At 34.7% G+C, this 18,102-nt stretch overlaps 1 protein-coding gene across 1 annotated transcript in view; it reads left to right on the top strand.

Moving 5' to 3' along the window:
• Window positions 1-17,950, top strand: part of LOC126777566 (doublesex- and mab-3-related transcription factor A2) — a 35,681-nt gene extending 17,731 nt beyond the window's left edge. The window contains exon 4 of the mRNA XM_050500627.1: window positions 17,223-17,950. Coding sequence (XP_050356584.1) covers window positions 17,223-17,950 — 728 coding nt within the window. The remainder of the gene's footprint in view (window positions 1-17,222) is intronic.
• Window positions 17,951-18,102: the final 152 nt, after the last annotated feature.

Raw genomic sequence — 18,102 nt, 5'->3', positions numbered from 1 at the left:
TCAAACAATTCTATGAATTAGTTTCGCAATTATATGAGAAATGGATTCTTAATATTACTGTGGATCTGCTCGGGTAAGCGTTAGGTGATAGGTCTAAAAAAATCTTAAGGGTAAGTGGATGTGATACATATTATATTTACGTTAAATAATCAATTTGCTTCTAGATATACTGTAACTGGATACGATTTCAGTTCCAATGATATCGAGTTACTGACAAGTGTTTGAACATATACTTACGATAAATAGGGGAGGAGTATGGAAAACTACCCCGGGATTATGACTTCAATTTTTTTCTTTTATATCATTATTTCGTTTGACAGTATTTTTGTTCGATTACAACGCATAGTAGAATTGTTTACGAGGCGTTAGTTAATAGAGTCCCTATAAAAAAGTGTCGTCACTATCGTAACGGTCCGGGATGTGGCGCTGCATTTTAGGTAGTGATTTTTAACCCCTATTGCCCATCATATTCAATATAGCTCGAATGACTTATAAGTGAACCAAGCGTTAGCTGGCGCACCAGCGGTGGCTTTGGCTGTGGGAGGGTGAAAAGAGGTAAAAGAAAAAGAAAAAAAAAGTAATAGTACGCCGGCTGAAACTTTTCTCATGAATAGTTAACATCATACTGAGCTGGAAAATAATAGTCAGCTGCAACGTGGAGGGGGGGTTGCTTGCGTCAGCTGGTCGCATGAACTTACGTAAAAAAATATGAAAAAATAAAGTCATAGTACGCCAGATGAAACTTTACTATGTTTTTGATTACTTATTTCAAAGTACATAGTATCAGCTGCCTAGGTAGCGGTGGAAAGACCGTCAGCTGACGCAGTAAAGATAGAGATCGAGTTCGAATCGCTCGAATAGAGCGATTCGAACATTTTGTGTTTTTGTCGTGCTTACTTAGCCGAGATGGCCCAGTGGTAAGAACGCGTGAATCTTAACCGATGATCGTGGGCTCAAACCCGGGCAAGCACCACTGAATTTTCATGTGCTTAATTTGTGATTATAATTCATGTCGTGCTTTACTATAGTACTTACTTGTAATAAATCGGTCTTTGACTTTTTCGATTTCTTGAGTTCGATCTCACTACTACTTGGGCGCGACAGTCGCTTTGCTTATTAGCTGTATAAGATCAACTATCAAAGTCAATATCAGCCGGCGTACTATGACTTTTGTATTTGCAACGCCATCTCCCGGACCATAATTACCGTTATGTAACGAAATAATCATGGTTAAATAAAGGAACCGGGCATGAGTTATTTATTGTCGAGTATTCCTAGAACGCTGGGACTTTTCTAATCTGAATTAATTTGAATTGGCGTGGTACATTTTAAGTAAGATTAGACAAAACATCATCGAATTATTTCCTTTTTTAGAAAGCCATTTTTATTTTCTTACAAACTGAAGTTTAATTATTATAAGTATTCAAACAAGGAAATCTACAATTTTCGTACGGAACAGATGAACGGACGTAATGATCTCACGAGGCCGTCATCCCCTACTCCCCTATGTAGTCACACGCGACGAACATAAATTAATCATTATAAATATTTCACAACATTACAAAGGAGACTTTTTTGATCTTTTTAACAGGATATATTCAAGTCCTCATATCTTTGAATCTTGTTCTGTCCAACAACTTGATCTAACCTTCCTCTCTAACTCGGAGAAACATTATATTCCCTTCTCATTCCCTCTTGATTTCGATACCATTTATATTTCAAGTGCCACTTCTAGTATATATCTGGCTCGCTCGCACTCGTGTGCCAGTGTATCTACCGTCTCGCGTCCACTCGAGGTCAGCGTGGGATGCAACCTGAATTTTCATTGTATATAATGCTATAATACACCGCTTTCAATTCGAACGGGTTCGAAGGGTTGGATTCGCTTTTGATAAACTTTAGCAAGCGTTTTTTTCCATTTTTTAGTATGAAATAATATTTTTATTTCCATTTATGTTGCTTTGTATACGTAGCAGTTGATTGCGTGAATGCCGCGGAGTTCGTGCTCGACGAACGAGAGAGAAAGCGATGTTTTATTACATACTATATCTTTCATAGCATCTTATGGCAATTCAGTGGAGTATATGAGGTATTGTATTTGTGAACGTAATACTGGAAATAAAGACAAAGTAAACACCCCAAGATTTCGTTAAATCAAATTAGTTTTCGGACCAGGTATACGTATTTCCAATCTGTAAAACTCCGCAGTCAGTGTGCTGTCACTTAAAATATTTGAATTTGTTATTAAAAACGAATTATTTTAGTAGTCTATTGCTTTACCTACTCTGTATCAGAAAATATTTCTAATAAAGGGCATTGATTATATAATTTAGAATTTTGTAGAACGTAACGTAGTTATATATAATTGACATTAATTTGTATTTTTTTAAAAGAGTAACTACTGAGTTTCACGCCGGTTATTTTCTTACGATTTTTTTTAATGAAACAGAGACCAATGACATTGCAGGTATCTCGGTATCCTGTAAGCGTTTTATTGTATTCTTGTCGAAACTGATTACTCAGAAATTAAAACTTGTTCGTTGAAATCAATTTATCATAACGTTCCCTTTTCTTAACTCACAAAACTCAAACTTGTTGAAATAAAATAACCTGCGCATTCGAGATTGATACTAACAAAAAATATAAAAGTGAAAAGCACTCGATGTTCCAACAAGGAATGTATTGAATTACGTTCGAGATCTTCAAATAATGAGCCCTCGGCTTATAACAAGTTGTACATTTAAAAAGGAAAACTCCACCATTATACTGACCAACGATTATTGAAACCTTTTGCTAAAAAACTCAATTGGTGTCCTGTTAACATCCCGGATAACATCTTCCACGTTTACCATTGGAAAAGAAACTTTAAATTGAAGCGATAAGATTCGAAGTCGCATCGGAAGTTCAAGATGATCTTTTAAGACCGAAATCGTTCCGCGATAAAGATTCTTACGGGTTGAGTGTTAAGGTTTGATTTAGTGCGTAACCGTCCGTTTGTTTGGAGGGCTCTCTAGTTGCACTCCAATTTCGGGGTAAGGTTAATGGTTGAGTAATCGACAGAGGCCGGAGGGCCCGCAGTGTGTGCGTTTGATATGCTGACATTGGATTGCCGTCTCTGGATCAGCTATTGATGATAGTAGCTAGTGATTACGTCCGCAGCACTTGTCTTAACAGACGATTGACACTAAAACAGATTCATAACAGAGCCAGCCGCTATCAATAGCTCAAAGTATTAAAATATAAATGTACATAAACAGCATGTCTGAGTCCTCAAATAATGTCCCCCATATGAAATACTAAAAAACATAAATTTATTACAAAATTGCGTAGTGTTGTTTTTTATTTATGCACAATTATTTAAAATTATGTCGAGTACTTACCAGTTAAATAATTCATTAATTTTATGTAACAGCAGTACTGATGTTACTATTTGGATTCATTTTCTAAAATCTCTCTGCGCTTGTATTTCTATATATACTACGCTCAATTGTTATCTAGTGCCTCTTCCATGTGATCAACTTCCGTGCGTTTTTTTCCCTTTTTTCGCGAATGAAAGTGATACACGCAGTTAAAGAATTGATTTGTTTGTATGTCGGGTAACACGATGCCTGCTTTTGTTGGCTTCTTAAGTTTTATTAAATTTTTCTGAATGATTGTTTGTTTTTCCGTTCGATTTGATTAAATTTCGAGTATCGTGTTCTCTCGATACATGGCGGGCCAGGTAACCACTCGCGTTCATCTCGTATTATGTTTCACGCAATTTTTTCGCAACTTCAGTCACGTGACTGATTGATATGCAGCGAAACCATTGAAGAGCGCCAATTAACGGCATCTTAATGAATTTAGAACCCGATATTATTGGTGGTAATAAGACCATTGGGAAACTTAAGTGTGATATGGATGGATGGAAGTCGGTGACGTTTGGTCATCCGTGTTATCTCGACTTGCGATTTGATTTTTCTTTTTTTATGTAATATATATTGTATGCATTTGATAGGTAAATAAACTGTTAAATAATTATAAATTCAGTCACATGTTCTTCTTTGCTTCTATTTCACAAGGGCTTTTGGATATGGCTGCGAAATCCTCGCGTTTCCCAGGACCTTTATATAGAGTATACCTTCATTTCGTATTGTAGAGACAAACTAAGAAGTGACTTTGCTTAATTTTGATTTTAACGAGGAACACTGCGCGACTTCCTCTACTTCTAATCAATTAAATTTAAAGAATTCTTCTTTTTGCTCGGTATGTCCTATATTAAAAGAAAGTTACGAATCTTTGTTGAGTTACGGATAACGAGCCGTCAGCCGATCCTTAAGTTCTTACGTCTCAACTTCCAAATTTTCGAATGGTTTTTTATTAGGACGTTCTTTAGTATGGCTTGTTAACAATTATAACATTTTCAAGCAAATCATTTGAGATGAATAACAAACTATATTAATATGTTTAGTAAACTGAACAGTTTTGACAAAGGTATCGCACTTGTTTATAATAATCGTATTAATAAAGGGTATGTCTTATTTGAATTAAACAAGAGATAATAGCAGATGAGCTCACTTCAATGGGATATATCAAAATAACTCTTGCTCGCGTCACATTGTGACCCGCCGTATATTAAATACAGTCACCTAACTTAATTTACGGCTTAAAACCAGGGTTGTCACTTATCGTTAACGATAAAAAACTTTATAAGATATGAAACCTATTTTATTTTCATTTATTATATGTTGTTTAATCCGGAAAATTAATTAAAACAGTGTGGTAACAGCCTGTAAATGTCCCCCTGCTTCCTCTCCTTTTTTTTGAGGAGACGGTTTTGGAGCTTATCCCACCACGCGGCTCCAATGCGGGTTGGTGGAATACACATGTGGCAGAATTTCAGTAAAATTGGACACATGCAGGTTTCCTTCACCGTCAAATACGAGATGAATTATAATCACAAATTAAGCTCGTGAAATTTCAGTGGTGCTTGCCCGGGTTCGAACCCACGAACATCGAATAAGAATCTGAGCCGCTAGGCCATTTCGGCTTTTTAGGAATAAACGACTGATATAGCGCTTTTTGACTCAAAGACTAATAGAATCCTCGACAGAATAAGCTATTATCGTTAAAAAAATGAAATGTTACAAATTATTTACCTAGTATGAACATAATTCGAAAACGGACTCTAATAATATGTTATGCATGATGAATATAAATATATAAATACTTATCTTAGTAAAAGTAGTTTTATTGAAATAGTTGTATGTGTCTTATATATAAGAAGGACTTGAATATTTGAGGTCTTTATATTTAAATCTAATTAGAAATTCAATGTCGCGTTTTAATTGTACCAGGACACGATTCAAGAATGGCACTGCTTACTATACAATACAAATTAACATACCTTCAACTTATTCTAATCGAAAAAGGAGCAAAGATTATAATCTATCTTTATTTGTATTACACCACTATTCTAAGTAACTTCTTTTATCGCTTTTAAGTTTTCGAAGTACTATGTTCCGTTAAGAACATCGCGGACACTCAAAATACAGTTTTTTCGCGAATCCATAATGAATATCAAAGATTATTATTTGAGATCTCGACCAATCGTATCGCGAATTCGATAGCAATGTTGTTTATTTGTCTTTATTCCGCTCGTTGAAACGGGCCATTAAATATTAAATATGTACGAACATTATGAGCCTTAAATGTATGTTATGTTTAAACCAACACTGTATATTATAAAATAAAGTAACCCGCGTCTGTTTGTCTATCCGAACGCGATAAACTCAAAAACTAGCAACCGGATTTTCATACGTTTTTCATCATTGGATAGAGTGATACACGATAGAGGTTTATTTGTATAATTTATTAATGTTTTGTTTATGTATGTAACCTTATTCTTTCCGTGCGAAGCCGGGCGATTTATCTAGTATTATATATTCAAGACTCCTTTACTAAAGCGAAAACAATATAAATTTGTATGTTTATACTAAAAATCGTATTAATTAATGGTATTACGTATTGATTAGATTTTTCATTGTACTCTTTACATTTCCTATGTCAGAAAAACGAAAATATGAAATTAAATTATTCCATAGCCAGCCCTGCCCCGACCACCGTATGATTGCATTGCAATAGAATACTAATTCCTCAATCGAATGTGCAGGTTCGTTCCTGGAGTAATTTGATCGTTAATCCTTAACAATAAGATTCAATTTCGAACACCAACTATAATAATAGAGGCGCCCAACAATTGGTTTTATTGTTACCACCCGCCGATTCAAAGTTGCTCTGCTGATCCAGGAAATAGGTGTTCAAATTTATACTCTATCGTGTTAAACTAAGGTCGGAAATAGTTCGCGGGTATCGGTAGTAAATAATAGGTGTCGTGAACAATTGGCACGGCAGAAGCGGGGTGGCATTGTCAGTATCGCTAATCACTTGAGAATGAAGCTTGAATTAAGGGTTACGTCGAAATTGGACTTATTAAATTTGCTTTATTGAAATTTTAGATACTGAATTTGTTGTTCGCTTTTTAATTTGTTTTTTTTTTTTTAAATTTGTTTCGTTTTGGTCACATCATTCTTGACGTACAGGATGGCGCGTTTATATTAATCGTTGTTTAATTTTAATCGAGGAGCAAATTATTATCTTCACAGGCAAGATACAATGACGTGAAAACAATAATAATTTTTATTTGAGATTAACATAATAGGTAATGGTACACTTATTGCCTGTAGCCTCGGTTACACTACATGAGATATTCTATGAAGTTATTCGAAGATGGTTCAATTATTGTCACGTTTGTGGACCAATCTACACTAGATCAGTGTGGTGGACTGAGCTCGAGTAGTGCTTGTATGTATGTGTATTTCGAAAACACACAGATCGGCTCTGTAGACGTTTATTTAAAGCATTGACCCAACATGCTGGCCCAACGTATACTGGAGGCATAAAAACAAACTCAAACCTCGACGTTTGTCTTTCGTAAAATATCGGAAAATGATGAGTGGCATTGGCTCGAATATATAATATTTCTGCAGCCAAACAAACTAGCTACTAAAATCAGGCAGCTTAATGCACAGTAATATACTCTGCGCTTATCGATTATTTAAAAAAAAACACTTAACACCTTGATCGGCTTGTATGAAACAAGTGCCACGTGTAAAGCGGGGGTAGATTAGTATTTTTAAGTAAACATACGCGATGGAAAATATCGTCTTGAAATCAAAAAGGACAAGGCGTTCCAGCGGCCGGCGGAAGCGCGGCGGCGGCGCAGCGGCGGCGCGACGCGCGACTTTGAGTGCTGAAGTTTTGTTTGTTTATTATTCGTGCGTCGGTTTTGGTGGTGGCTCGTGTCTTTTTTGTATATCTTTATCGACTTAGGAAAAAATATTCGATTAAAATTTTAGCTTTTTAGTAATTTCACATTTCTCTTCTCCTTCATATGTGTTATTTATAATTGATAATACACTGGCCTCCAAAAAAATCGACCCACCTACATTTTTTGTAAAAAAGCTATCGTATGGTTTTAAACTACCACATATTTATATTTTTAAGATTGATAATGAAAAAATGCAATTGTAGGATTGTACTAAAACAGAAATAGTGCGCAAAAAATAGGTTTTTAGGTAAATATGTGACAAAACACGAAAACACAAAATTTACGACTTGAGTAGCTTCTGCTTCAGTAGTATCCATTTTTTATGTTTAAACTTATTAAAATTATTGTTTCAACAACGTTTCATACACTTAATCAATAATAAACATCGAACCGAGATGACTCCGCGTTAAGAACTGGAAATAAACTAACCATGCACTTTGTGCACAAAGTAACGTTTTCTTATCAATACTTTAAAAATATTCCAAATATCCTCAATAACACTTACAACTCCTCCAAATCAATATCAAGTGGGTAATAAAATGTTAAATGTATGTCCCATAAGTAAAACAATCCACCTAGGTCGTCGCATAGTTAAGATAACAACTTTGTAAGTGAAAAATACGGGTTGGTCGATTTTTTTGGCGGCCAGGTATATTGTAGCGCTACGTTATCGACCTTACTGACACTAAGAAGCTTTATGAGTGGAGATAGCTGTTCTGTTTATTATACTGAAAATCTTTATAAAATTCATATACAAACAACTATTTTGTATATGTGTATTTAAAGGAGCGTATTCGCTAATTATAAAAATACGTTATTACTTTGAGTGATAGCGTACGGCCTAGGTAGTTATTCTAATACACTTCGCAATTAGCTATTTCATTCTTTTTAAGTATGTAAACGCTTCAACTGACCTGCAAGAGAATTTTCATAGCGAGTTAAGCTGCTACACTGCGATGTGTATGTGAATTTATAGAATTAAAAACACAATTACAGCTTGTAGTGTATTTAGAAAAGTTTTCACATTAATTATTCAAAAACGCAACTCGTATGTAGTCTCGTCGGCGGCTAATTACGCTCGTTACGATGCAGGCAAGTTATGTGAATGCCAAATTTTTTAAAATTTTATAATTCGTTCAAAAGTTTCACAAAACAAAATAATTTTAATACAAAAAAACCCTCCAACAAACGTTCGCTTGTAACCGCTAATTAGTCGGAACCGTCCATTCAGTTATTATAACTTAATTAAGAGCGCTTCCAGTTTTCAGTTTGGCCAGTTTTTTTTTTGTCGTGATATTTTTAATCGCCGCACCGCTAAATTAATTTTGTACATTCGTTCAAAAAAAGATTATCTTTAAATATTATAAAAACATTAACTGTTTTTTTTAAATACTAAATTATTCATTTACCTAAATGTTCAAAATCGACAAATAATAATAAATAAAAATCAAATTATTCTCTTTCTATTCAAGTTAGCTCTTATAAACACTATTAAATCATCACTTATCCTACAATTACTTTGGAATGAAGAACCGACACGAAACTTAATTATTTAAATTTATATGACCTGGGCTTGTACTTGTATGGGGATATCAACGACTACGAACTCCACGCTTTTTTAATATCTGTATGATCTTATACTGTTTAATAAACCTTATTGTTTAGGGTTTTTTTGACATTATCTTACAATTTATTAAAAACCCGCATTTATCGAATTTGTCTTAATTTGAGTAAGAAATATGATAGGGGATGTGTAATTACACGATACATATTCCAATAAAGAAACTTGTGATCAAAAACATTTTTGGCAGAATAAAGTGATTACCTATGACAAATTAATTAAAAAAAGTTACATTGTTATGTCAAACAGTTATGGCGTGATAATAAATAGCATTTACCGTTTTCTGTTATATAATGCACTCTATGTAATAACCACAAATTTTCGTGTGTTTTGCATACACGGTCGGTCGTTTCTTTTGCCTATTTTTCGTTTGGGTCTCCCCAATTAGTTCCTAAATTTTTGTATTAGTCTTTTTGTTCGTATGTTCGTTCGTAGGCACTAGTTGGCGTGTGTTTGTTCAAAACTAGATGTTGTTTGAAGCGTAGATTATATAATACGCTAATACAGCTACGAGGGCGACTTTCAAATCATGTTTACTTAAATTAAAAATATTATGTAAAATTCGCAGCTACTTTATTTTTCTCACAACTAACACTTTATTTACACATAAGCAGCCTGTGACCGTCCCGATACTGGCCTAATTTCTTTTTTAAGAAAAACAATTAAAGGCCCATTACGCTGCTCACATGCGGCTTGCTGGGTATTTCGCATAATTAGTAAGAAAATAGGAAATATTACTTTTATTACATAGAAATAAAAAGCCATTCTATGTGTATCGTTGAATGTTAGTAAGTTCTGTATAAAAGAAATATTAAAAAGAATTGTTTCATTGTAAAGACTAACAAGAGTACATTAATAAAATTTGAATTATCATGCAGACTAACAGCTAACGATAAGACAGTTCCAACTTTTCACGGTTTTCATAATATTTATTAAATACATCGTAAGTTAAGATATTCCTACATATCGTTTAAACAATACAACCACGTGATCCACTCGGCGCGAAGCCAAGTAATAATATCGCATCTCGCCCAGCAGTGGTGCCGGTAGGCTCGTGTTGAGACAGAGTAATGGACGATAAATAATATGGACAAAGCGAGATGAGACAATAACGCTGGAAGCGCGCCACGCCGCTGTCGGCGCGATTTACTGCGGCTGCGGTCGACATCGCGCGTGTGTACACCGCTTTATATGTGTCCCTTGTTTATTGTCTGTTCATACATTTAGATTAATTCATACTTAAATAGATTATATTCGGTCGCTACAAGTGTCACGAAGTCGAAGATCAGACGAGACTACTCGAACTGTAAGCACTCGTTACATGGGCAACTGGGAAACGTATATACACTTATATACGGTAAAGGCTCTCGCTATAATAGCTTATGTGAACTACATATATAGACGAATAATATATACTACTATGTGAAACTAAAGAGCTTATTTGTTAATGTCTAAACTCGCTCACGTCAAGATATACCATTCCGATTTAAATAGAATATCTTTGCGAAATAAGGCGCATTATTGAGAAATATTATTGATTGTTTTACATTACTAGTAGGAGTTAGATAAGTTAGCTCATCCTTAGTAATGTCTATAAGGAATCATTATTTGAAAACATTATTGGTGAACAGAGAAGTGACGTGTCAAGATTTATAGATTGACTGAATTCAACATCGACAACTAATACCGAGTCCCCCCTGGAGGAGAAAGATTGAAGCTTATTCCACCACACCCTGGTTGTAGATACAGTAATCAGTATCAGTAACAGCCTGTTAATGTCCCACTGCTGGGCTAAGGCCTCCTCTCCCTTTTTGGGGAGAAGGTTTGGAGCTTATTCCACCACGCTGCTCCAATGCGGGTTGGTAGAATACACATGTGGCAGAATTTCAATGAAATTAGACACATGCAGGTTTCCTCACGATGTTTTCCTTCACCGTCAAGCACAAGATGAATTATAAACACAAATTAAGCACATGATAATTCAGTGGTGCTTGCCCGGGTTTGAACCCACAATCATCGGATAAGATTCACGCGTTCTAACCACTAGGCCATCTCGGCTTTTTTTAGACATGTGTTGTAGATACACATGTAGCAAATTTTCATTAGACACATACAGTTTCCTCGCGACGTTTTCCTTCACCACCGAACATGTGATTTATTATAAAAATAAATTGATCACATCGTAATTCAGTTGTGCTTTCCGAGCTTGCGTGTTTAAGTTCAATAATGACGAGCCGGTTGGCGTGGTTGGTAGGTACTTGCCTTTCACGCCGAAGTTTGTGGTTCCGATTCCCACCCAGGATAGACATTTTTGGGCATGAACTGCATGCATTCAGCATGTCTGTTTGTCCTGAGTCTGGGTGTAATTATCTATATAAGTATGTATTTACAAAAGTAAAGTAGTATATGTACCTAGTATATCAGTGTTCTGGTTTTCATAACACAAGCTCTGCTCAATTTGGGATCAGATGGCCGCGTGTGAATAATGTCCCAGGATATTATTATTATTATAAATGTATATTTCAAATTAAAAACTACATAGAATTGTTTGTATCATACACTTGACGCCTTTGCGTTCAGAAATATTTTTATAAATTACATCCTAAAAATATATATATATATTCTTGATTTTATTTTATCAATTCAATAACAGCTATAACGGCTGCTCGGCGCGTTGTGATGCTTTTATTGACATCACGTCGTAACAATAATTTTTCGGGAATCGTTTTCACACAAACATTGATGTGAAGTCAATCGCCTGAGCTGTTGATTTAATTTCCACGTTTACAATTTTACGATGATGTCGAAATTATTTTGTGATTTCATTCGCATGAATGTATATAAAGATTTAATTGTATTGGCTTGTTCCCTGTTTTTTCATTGATATCATCAATAATATCACATATAAAAATTTCTAATCACCTTGCCAAGTATTTATTAATTTATTAAATCGACACCGCTTAGTATTAATTACATCAAAATAGAACATGGAAAATTTATAACAACTGAAGTTGTACATATATTTACATATTTTACCGCAATTTAAAATATAAAAACTGTTTTCAGTGTTATTGCAAGTAAAGCGTGTACGATGCGAGAGTGATCTAATTACGACATGCATACAAAGCATGCAAGGCATAAACCAGCTAATAAAAATTCAATGTTTTCTGTCCTGTCTACTTTATAATATTCGAGTGAGCCCGCGGCCAAAATAATACAATTATCATAATACACACACAGTTTAGCATATAGCGATAAACACACACATACACACTCCAAAACATTAAGCAGATGTCTTTATTCTTTACAATTTATTATTAAAAAGAATAAATACAGCCATCTCTTTTCTTTGTATGTAAAAAAAAACCATAATAATATGTTGCCGTCTCGTTCGTGTAATGAGATTCAAAATGGCCCGTTACGAGCTTGTATGGAATAATAGTGGTTTATTTTAATGAAATACTTTTGTGGGGGCGTAGTTTTTATAATGCTTTGTGTTTCATTGTCTTTTTATTCGTTTTGTGCGATTGAATACATACTATTAATATGCATTTGTTGATTTAATTCTTACTTTTGTTGTAAAAAATGTTTTATAAATTTTAAACTATGATCCTTTTTAAGTGTGTAAATATGAGTGTCGGGCATCTTTGTTTATATAATATAATATTAATTTTTGCACAAGCTGTCGCATATCGTTACACAAGTCTTATATAACGCAGTTATTGCATTAGCAATTAGGAGCTAGTAATGTGCATTTTTATAGTTTCTAAGGTTTCGTAACGAAAAAGCTAGTGTAGTTATCTCAAAATCAATTAAAAATCACAAATTCATACTGTAGTTATCCCACTGCTGGGCTAAGACCTCTCCTCTATTTGAGAAGGTCAGGATCTTATTCCACCACGCTGCGCCAATACTGATTGGATACACATGAGGTACATTTTCATTTGACACATGCATTTTTCCTCACGATGTTTCCCTTGCACAAGCACGAGATGAATTATAAACTTAAATTAAGCACATGAAAATTCAGTGTTGCTTGCCGGGGTTTGAACCCACAATTATCGGTTAGGATTCAAATATTCTAACCATCTGGCTATCTGGGCTCATGCGTATTAAGCACTTAAACTAAAGTTAACGCAAATTCAATATATCGTTTTCGTTATATTTAACAAGATAACACAAATTTTAACCGACTTATAAATACATCAGTTTTTTTTTTTTTTTATAAAATAGGAAGACGGACGAGCATATGGGCCACCTGATGGTAAGTGGTCACCAAACGCCCTTAGACATTGGCATTGTAAGAAATGTCAACCATCGCTTACATAGCCAATGCGCCACCAACCTTGGGAACTAAGATTTTATGTCCCTTGTGCCTGTAATTACACTGGCTCACTCACCCTTCAAACCGGAACACAACAATAATAAGTACTGCTGTTTTGCGGTAGAATATCTGATGAGTGGGTGGTACCTAACAAGACGAGCTTGCACAAAGCCCTACCACCAGTTTTTTTTTTTTTTTATAAAAAAATTAGTTATTATGTTTAAAATAAACTTTCATAAAATACTATATAGATGATAAATAAGCGTGGAATTACTATTTACTGATTTACATAACTCGATTACTATACCGTATCTTTAATTTGATTGGTTACAACGAGTAATTACTGTTTCTTGCCGATTCTTTTCAGTAGACTAAACTTTACCTGGTGGTAGGGCTTTGTGCACGCCCGTCTGGGTAGGTACCACCCACTCATCAGATATTCTACCGCAAAACAGCAGTACTTGGTATTGTTGTATTCCGGTTTGAAGGGTGAGTGAGCCAGTGTAATTACAGGCACAAGGGACATAACATCTCAGCTCCCAAGGGTGGGGTAAAAAATAATAACTATTACCTCGTGAATGCGCCACCAACTAAAAATGATAAACAAAATCTATCTGTAGATCGCCTTTTGTTATGAGATTATATTTTAGTTACATTTTATATATATCATCAATTTACGATCTCTTTGAATAAAAATGATAATTGCTTGTTAATCAAAAACCTCTCGACAAATCAGCGTATCGGGCTATACTTCGAATTCTCATTATATCATAATAACTATATATGTTACTTGTATATTTATTTAAGGCTACCACACAACAACAATTTATTACCACTTTATGTATTAATGTAAAACCGACCGAATTAATCTGCTAAGCAACGATTAGGTACGTTTTAAATATAGAAAACTCACACGTATAAACAATGCACCGCACTCACACTAATACAACCCGCTTATACATAATACGATCAAATTGTAATCGAATCACTCCTCCCCTCCTCTTCACCTCCCCCCTCGTTTAAAAAACAATAACATAGACCATTAAATTCGCACACATCACTGAAAACGCCTCGCACTCTAATTGCACGAACACAATCACTTGTTCGAGCGCTTGTGAAGCCAAGGAACAGAGGGCATTAGAAATGGCATTAAGCTTTAATAGCTACTGTATTATATAACATGCTAATGATGGTAGACATCTTGCGTTCATTGCTCCCTGTATAAACTTTGTGTTGATCTTTGGACACAGAGTAGCAGGGCTATTTTGTATGAACTCACATCGTAGCACACTCGTGATTTAAAAACCGAATTACCGTGATATTATGATTGTAATTGTTACATTTAATGTTGCATACCACTGACTGACACTTCATCCTAATGTAACAAGGTGGATTTGGGTATGTTCTTACAGTTTTACACAACCTCGTCTCTTCTGGTATGTTGGAGGTATTGTAAGCCTAATTGATATACCTGATATTGATGGTCCCGTGGCTAATGCATTGCACAGACTTTTATTAGAGCCGAGCCAAGCCCAGTCGCCCAGGTACTATCTTATCGTAACCGAAGATTGCGGGTCCCAAACCATAGAGTTTCAATGTGCTTAATTTGTGCTCCAAATCATTTTCTTTCTTCTTTAACTTATTCTTTGTTTCATTCCTATAAAAGTTTATTTGGTCACTCAAATAATCATTAAATTCAAATCAATTGTACACATTTAGATAAGAAATTTTTTTTTATAAGCCAATCGGAGAAAATATATTTTATAACCTCGAAGTTGTCTGCAATATCGCTGTAGTTATGTGCAGTATTCGTAGAGAACGAGACTAGTTTGATTACATATATGTCACTTTTACATAATCTGTGTTTTATGGTATAAGTACAATGAGTTACTTCTAAAAACATAAAAGGTATTATGGTCTTTATGTCTCAAAACACAAGTATGGTTATTGTTTGCCCGTTTTAAATGTATTGTGCGGTGTACGCTCTCGTCGCGCCCGTTCCAGTCGTGCGTTACGAGTTGTGACAATATTGTTTTAGTGTTTTGTGCTTTCTTAATATTGAATTCCTCCGACACAAAGCGTTCTTTTTTTAAATTATTTCAAAACCAAGAGCTATTGTTTATTGTTTAGCATTTAAACGTTCTGAAATATATTTTTAAATAATTAGTAGGAATGTATTTTTGAACGAAGCATTCATTAAAAATATGTTTTCAATTACATTGTACTGCTTAATCTGACATTATTCAAATAATACAAATATGTTAAATATAATAAACATTTCTTATTTTTGTGCTAGCTGTGCCCTTGTACCTACGTTAAATTTGTGCTTATATGTTGTGATTATAGTATTATGTTTTATTTTTATCTTTTTCAATTATTGCTTTAAATAAGTACTTATAGATTTTTCAAACACGTTCAGTTAGCTAACGATGCTTTCCCGCACACAATTTAAACTATAAATATAATTTAGTCTATATCTATTAACATTATAGTGTATAAATCTCCTCAATTTATTTACCTTGCTTCGCTCTCGTGCTTCCGTTTTAACAGGAAAGCCGATCTTTGCCCTATAGTTTAATGTACTGTGTACTATATATTATAATGTAGCCTAGGATAAAGTAACCTATAACCTATTCCAATCAAATGTAATCTTGATCAATATATCTTTATTTATACCACAAACATTATTCAACATAATCAATTACATCCCCTTTAACTCAACTTCTAAGTTTCGATATTAGCTTCGGTGATATTCAAGATTTAAGTTTTTCGCGAACCCATGGTGAATATCATAGTTTTTTTAAGGTATCTCAATCAATGATATCGTGTGAATTCAATCAAAGTTGTTTGTTTGTTTACTCCTTCTATGCTTGAAATATGCTTAAGGCAAATAAACTTTAAGTGCCTAGATGAGGATTTGTATAATTTTCTTACAATTAATTGGTCTTAATTGTGATTCTATTTGTAATCCACAGTAAGGACCATTTTATTATGTATTCGAAAATTGCATTTAAATCAAAAGTTAAATATGATATTTCAAACGAATTTAATTATTTGTGTATAATGCCCATATGGTATTTGTGAAGTTGGAGAGAGGCTCGCCACCCTATCTGCCTTTTGAATGTTACCTAAGCAAAAGTCAAATATATTCCCGTAATCTATGTTGAAGCTGAGTCACATTGACAATAGACCTTTGAAGTAACTTTATGTGTAGCTTCACATCATATATCTATTTACTCACTGACTCAGCCAGTGTGACTTTTAAACTCAACTTATAAAGTTTTGTTATTCGTTCGCTAGTACATTTGCAGGACGTGTTTGCTCGGCGCTGTGTGCACAGGGGAATGATTTTTCGATGTATTTTTACTTGTTAAGGTTTTTAACGAAACATGTTTCAAAGAACACTTTTGTTTACTTTGAGACAAATATTATTTTGAATGCAGTTTTGTAGTTTTTTTTTTATTTATTTACCCGCAAGTTTTTATAGTATTTTATTTTTAGTACCTCCTTTTGCAACAAAATTATTAAGCGAAAACTATTTCGATTCTTTTATTATGCTTTATGAAATGTTCTATCTTTCCCAATAAATTAATTATACTCAAAAGAAGTTTATATACCTTGATAATAAAGCGTGGGATATTAATGGTCAATTTTCGTACAAGAATTTTACTAAATTTAATTAACGAGCCCGAGTTTTATCCCAAAACTAAAGCAACAAATAAAAATATAAATTGAATTTTATCACAAATTTAAAATACATAACAAAGTACTTTCATATTTACTGTCACGGATTCTACAATTTTAACTCAAAATTATATATGTATTTATTTACGATCTCTATGTGTTAATAGTGAAAAAATAAATGTGTTAAAATCAATAAACTCATCCATTTTTTCCTTTGTCAACAGTTCACAAACGCGCTCGAATCACGGAAGTATGTTCAAGCCCCTCTCCACCGGAAATGACGCAAGAGAATAAAACGCCAGTCCATACTCCTCCACTCTCCACACCGCCACCGCGGTCACCATCAGACCACGAGCTGAACGTGGAGGAGGAGTTAGATCACTCGGAACCATCTCTCACACCGGAGAACTTGTCGATGAAGGAACAAAGACATGACGAAGTGAAAAAGGAAGATGAAGACAAATGGGATCCGACCTTCAAATACAGACGCGGAAAAGACGCGCCGATGTCGGAGTCAGAAGACGCAGTGCCCTTCCAGAAGTCCCCCATCGACGTTCTAATAAAGGTGTTCCCGAAACGCAGTCGACAGGAAATCGAAACTATCCTAGCTAGATGCAAAGGAGATGTAGTCGCGGCTATGGAAATGATGGTGAACGGCCCTGAGCAGTCGTACAGCCTGACCCCGGAATCTCCGTATATGCAGAACTACCAGTCTAGGTCCGCGTTCTCGCCGCTATCAAACCAGAGTTTCAAGTTTTCACCTTCTAGAAGATTCCTCACTCCACCCTACAGTGGAACTCGATACATGCCTACAGTGATACGACCTCCTCCTGAGTATCTGTCTTCTTTCTTACCTCCCTCCGAGCTGATGTATGGGAGACAGTTGCAAGTACCATCCCCGGGAACTTCTCCGACTTCTGATAATACGAATAATGATGGCTTCTCTGATTAGGGGTACCTGAAATATTGGACAGTACTTTAAACAACTACTGGCCATTAACCTGAAAATATAACTGAATATCTGTGACGTTGAAAATGATATTAAAGACTTGAGTTTGAATAGAATGTGGACGAGTCAGTCAGTTTTAAGTAAGAGAAATTCAT

This window comes from Nymphalis io, chromosome 23, assembly GCF_905147045.1.
Source record: "Nymphalis io chromosome 23, ilAglIoxx1.1, whole genome shotgun sequence".
Lineage (NCBI taxonomy): Eukaryota > Metazoa > Arthropoda > Insecta > Lepidoptera > Nymphalidae > Nymphalis > Nymphalis io.
The sequence above is the reverse complement of the archived record's forward strand: the minus strand, read 5'-3'. Positions and strand labels throughout refer to the sequence as shown.